We start from the raw sequence: 5,096 nt of genomic DNA, 5'->3' as shown, positions 1-5,096 counted from the left end.
TGACGAGGTCTGAGGGACCACGACAGTTAACATCACAGCATAGGTGACTTTTTGTGGCCTGTTTATCTTCAGTTCTTTGAATTTAATTAGACATTGAGCAAATTCATTTCAGTACATTAAACATTAGCAGAAGGATGGAGAGCGTGCTATATGCAGCTCTTCTTTCTGTTGTCATTGAATCCAGAACAGAATTTAGATCAAGAACATTTCATGATCATTATGATTTTATTTTATAGGAAATGCAGTTTGACATGTTTCCAATACTGAGGATGAAACTCATGCTCTGTACAAAGATTTTAAAGCCACTGTAAATTTTCCTGAATGCGTTGTAACAATAACATTTTTGTTAATTCACAGAAAATGACGGGGTTTTTTTTCACATTTCTTTATACTGTTACTTTTTTGTTTTGCTGAGGTTAAAACGATGCCACCTTAAATGAAACTGAAAAATAATATTGTTGAGTCTGTGTTTCCACAGGCCCCGCTAGTTTAGAGACTTATTCCTCATGAAGAACAAAACCAAGAAAGAACATCTTCAACCAGTCTTTTACTTGCTAACGAGGGAGAGCTTGGTCATACGTGTGTGTGTGTGTGTGTGTGTGTGTGTGTGTGTGTGTGTGTGTGTGTGTGTGTGTGTGTGTTGTATCCTGTATTGGTTCAGCATACACAACACAGGTGAAGCCATAACAGGGCAGGAAGCTTATCAAACAACAAACAAACCTTCACAAGGGATGTGCTTGTGTCACCATCGACATGCTGGGGAGGGGGACAAAGGAATGCCTTTGACCACAGTGTTTGAAACAATGTAGAGATGGTAAGCATAAAAATGACAACTTTTAACAATTCACTTTAACAAATATGTCACGTGATGCCAGGGCAAGCCGTGTGAATTACTAAAGGACCCAAAATGCAGGTGGCTTCTGAGGTGAGCGAGATTTATTGTGACAGTGATGTACAACACAAAAGAAAGGGTGGCGAGAAACAGAACTGAAAACACTCTAAACTGGGAAAACTAAAACAACAAAACCTGAACATGAATGAGGGAGAACAACGTGGGGAGAAGATGGAGGAAAATACACAGAATGACGGAGGGGAATAACACAGATGAACCAGCAACAAGGACGAGGGAACACACACTATAAATACACACACCAGTATTCAGGGGATGGGAAACAGGAGGGAAACACACCAGGGAGACATAACAGCTGACGAGGCAGGGAAAAATAAACAGAACACACTGACATCAGACAGAGACCTTCAAAGTAAAACAGGAAACACACCGACTGAACACAACACACACCAACTAAACACAGACTGGGGGACACAGACATAGGAACAAGAAACGTGAAACAGGAGAGTACAAAAACCCAAGATAACCAAAACCACAGAATAATAATAAACTTAACATAAACACGGAGTCACAGACTCCGGACCATGACAAAATATTGTAATTGAAATGTATTGAACATTTGTCTTGATGTTAAAAAAAAAGATTAATTGAAACTGTAAATATTGACATTAAAACAAAAAAACTCATAACTAAGTTTTCACAATTACATCTTTTTTTTCGCTTACAGATTTGTTTTTTCAGTTTCCATTTGCTGGCATTGTTTTGGCGTCTGTGGGCTCGATTGTCAAAGACACGGATATTAAATCTTTTGAATCTGTGTTCACATGTGACATGATGATGATATTCACATGATTTAGCTTCTCTGCCAATGAAACAAATTAAAAAATGAATAATTTAAACCAAAGTGACTGAGACTCATTCATGAAATAAGAGGATCAGAATTATCCAATAGTTTATTGTTCAAAATACAGAGACACCCTTCACACTGATCTTTGTTCTCTGTCCTTCATGCAAACATTTGGAGCTCACAGACTCTGTAAACAGTGAGTTTTCAAGCTTTTCTAATGCTGTGTGTGAGCAGCAGGAAAATACAGTCAGAGCACAAACATACATACATGGTCAAACATACAAAACAAGTAGCTACACTTTTTAAACACAACTCAGACGAAGAAATAACTGATCACTGATGTGAAGTCAGGGAGTATCGAGGTAAACTTTTCTTATCTTTGAGAACTACTGAAACAACTACCAATGACATTAAATTGTACTGCTGAGTGACAAATGTACATGTAGTAAATACATTACAGGGTTACCCAAGCGACCAGGAATGCCTATAACCATCTGTCAGCAGCAAAGTGATGCATGAAGGATGGAATCAGTTTATACTTGGATGTAATTTTATTGAAACAGCTGATTGAGGATTAGTGTTGTTGAAGTTTTGTGGTCCAAAGCTCACACTCACATAATGAGGTCATATTTGATCTTATAAACAAAAACACTGATCCCAGGTCTGTGACACTGTTCATGGATACTGAGGGTAAACAAACCACACAGCTCACAAAGATAAAGAGAAACTGAAATCAGATCTTGATTGAAACATTCAGGTGTGAAAATATTTCATGTTCAAGTGTTGCCTTCATTTGTTTGAAGATGTAAAAGTTCTTTTTGCTGACAGCAGTTGTAGAGAGCTGTCTCTGACTGCAGTTTCAGGTTTAGTTGAGCCAGCTAACACAAAGACAGTCTGACTGTGTTGAAGCTGATTTGTAGTCACAGCCCTCTGGATGTTCCAGTGAACTACAGAGCGGAAATGTAAAGACTGTTTTTAAAGATGAAACTCTTCCACTGAGATGAGCTGTCAGCAAAAACAGAAGCAGCCGTTAAAGATAAAAATGAAATAAACCTACAGTACTGTGGGCCTGCTGTCTGTGCTCAGTTCATCTGTTTCTGCAGATTTTAAACACTGACAACACCCAGAACTGTGAACAGCAGCAGCAGAATCAACGCTGGAAAAACCTCTGAGAGATTTAAACCTGCTGCACTTCAACAGGAGGCTGATTTGTTTCTACACTCTGTTGTTGTTTACGTTTGTAGATCAAAAAACCAACAACAGCAACAACAACAAGAAGCACAGCAGAAACTGACAGACCAACTTTCAGTCCAGTCAAACTGCTGTCAGACATTATCTACTGCACTCTGATCACATCACTCAGACCAGCTGCTTTCTACAAAGTCTCATCAACAACATCTTTAGAAACAAACATCAACAACCAGGAAGCAGCTTCACCTCTGATCACACACACACTCAACTCTACTCACACACCTGGAGGAACAACATGAAGGTGGATGATGCTGACACCCAGATTAGCTCCCTTCCTGCGGTTTGTTCCTGTTGTGATTACACGACACTCGTATGTTCCAGCATCATTAATCGTCACATTCTTCAGAATCAGAGACACGTCTCCATCCTTCATCTGTCTGTCCTGCAGATCCACCCGGTTCTTAAAAGATGGATGCTGGTCGTCTGGATCAAAACGATCATTGTGGTACAAAAGCACATTTTCATCTCCCAGGTCAGCTCTGCTCCACTCTAAAACTGTGATGTTGTTGTTTGGACCTCGACATGTCAGAGTGACGTCCTGTCCAGACTCAGCTGTGATGGTTTTCTGCTCTGAAAGAGGAAACAACACAGAGCAGAGAGGTTAAATTAACTGCAAAAGCAGCCAGTGAGACAGAGACCACTGAGCTCTGCTAGAGATCTTAGAAACAACTATACTGGAATAACCAGATACACGGAAACTAAACACCATTCCAGATATGTTTCACTGCCCTAATACAGACTGATTTAAAGCAGTCCAGAAACAGAGCCTGTTTAAATTAGGTTTTAAAATTATTTTAATCTCACCTGCAGAGACGAGCAGGAGGCAGACAGACAGCAAGGTCCAGCAGAGAGATGCAGAAGCTACAGCAGACATTTCCCACAGATAACCAAAGGGTGCGACTGTTTGAAAATGTCAGAGATAAAAACCTGACCAGACCACAAGTTAGTGAATAAAATGAATTTGAAAGTAATTCAGAGTTTTACCAGTTGTAGTTGTATGTGTGGGTGGGCGGGTAGATGCCTTCAGCTGATCACTCTGAAAAGAGAAAAGTGAAGTCAGAGTGATGACAGCATTTCAGAGCCCTGAGGCCTGATTAGCATGCAGCGATTTTCATCACACAACCAGATCGGTTTTTAATACAGTGTTGCCCAAGAGCCTGCGTCACAAGTGATAGTCAGTCCGGTTTTGTAGCTTTATCCTGGTATGCAGAAATTTTCCTACATTCTCTGAATCTTTGAGTGACACTTGAAGACAGAAGGCTAACAGATCACCAGTTTTTCATTTTAACCCTCACAGCTCGTCCGACTGTGAGTCCCAGCAGCTCAGATCTTCAAATTAGACTTTGCGTCTCTGAGCTGTGACGAGGACGACAGCTCTGCTGGATGGACTCTGAGGAGAAACACAAGTAAACAACACAGGACTCAGTGTGGAGATGGGTGGGGAAAACCAGCTCCTCCCATAATATCAGTCAAATTTTCATATAGTACACTGGAGTTTACTGGTGTGAGCCCAGAGAGGTAACATGGTTAACCTCACAGGTAACCTTAACCTCACTTGTAAGCTGAGTGTGTGGAGTTTCTCATTATAATTCATTATATGATCAGGTTTTTCAATTTTCTGTGAATACAAAGTAATAGTTTTGACTGTTATTTAATGAAAATAGAAAATAACCATTTGAACATGTTTGAGAACATAGACTCATAGTTTTATTATATATTAGTTGCACCAATTCCAATTATGTGGTGTAACAGAAAGAAGAGTAAAGCTATGCTATCAGTTTAGAGATCCCTGTCTGGGTGAGGCTTCAAGTGATCCGGATTCACATTTAAAGTCTTCTGCCACCTATTGGTAACCTTGGTGTATTGCAACAGAGCTGCATATTTTTGCCACAAGAAGAAACTTAAAAGTTATTTCTAAATACATTGAAAAATTGTAACCTCAAAGAACTTGACGTGACACATAAGTTCACATTTGACATTTTTATTTTATTCACAATGTCACTGTTTGCACTGTGCAGCGCACACTGCTGCGACTCCAGATCTGCGCCGGTGCTTTTCTCCAGCAGTTTTCCTCCTCTCTCACCCGGCCGCTACTCAACTAGGGAAGGCATGATTAAATAATGCTCGCCGGCTATGAAAACCAGCCTT

At 40.1% G+C, this 5,096-nt stretch overlaps 1 protein-coding gene across 2 annotated transcripts; it reads right to left on the bottom strand.

Moving 5' to 3' along the window:
* Window positions 1–1,264: 1,264 nt before the first annotated feature.
* LOC120438249 (programmed cell death 1 ligand 1-like) lies at window positions 1,265–4,314 on the bottom strand. Of its 2 annotated transcripts, XM_039608696.1 has the most exons (5): window positions 4,171–4,314; window positions 3,933–3,984; window positions 3,753–3,848; window positions 3,171–3,518; window positions 1,265–2,644 (listed from the first exon to the last, which is right to left on the bottom strand). In XM_039608696.1, the coding sequence occupies exons 3-5, from the start codon at window positions 3,820–3,822 to the stop codon at window positions 2,487–2,489; spliced, it is 576 nt and encodes a 191-aa protein (XP_039464630.1). In that variant the 5' UTR covers window positions 3,823–3,848; window positions 3,933–3,984; window positions 4,171–4,314; the 3' UTR covers window positions 1,265–2,486. The 2 variants fall into 2 exon arrangements, with proteins under 2 accessions (XP_039464630.1, XP_039464629.1); XM_039608695.1 differs by having other exon boundaries at window positions 3,933–4,314.
* Between the last annotated feature and the right edge of the window lie 782 nt (window positions 4,315–5,096).

Source organism: Oreochromis aureus, linkage group 3, assembly GCF_013358895.1.
Source record: "Oreochromis aureus strain Israel breed Guangdong linkage group 3, ZZ_aureus, whole genome shotgun sequence".
NCBI classification, from domain to species: Eukaryota; Metazoa; Chordata; class Actinopteri; order Cichliformes; family Cichlidae; genus Oreochromis; species Oreochromis aureus.
The sequence above is the reverse complement of the archived record's forward strand: the minus strand, read 5'-3'. Positions and strand labels throughout refer to the sequence as shown.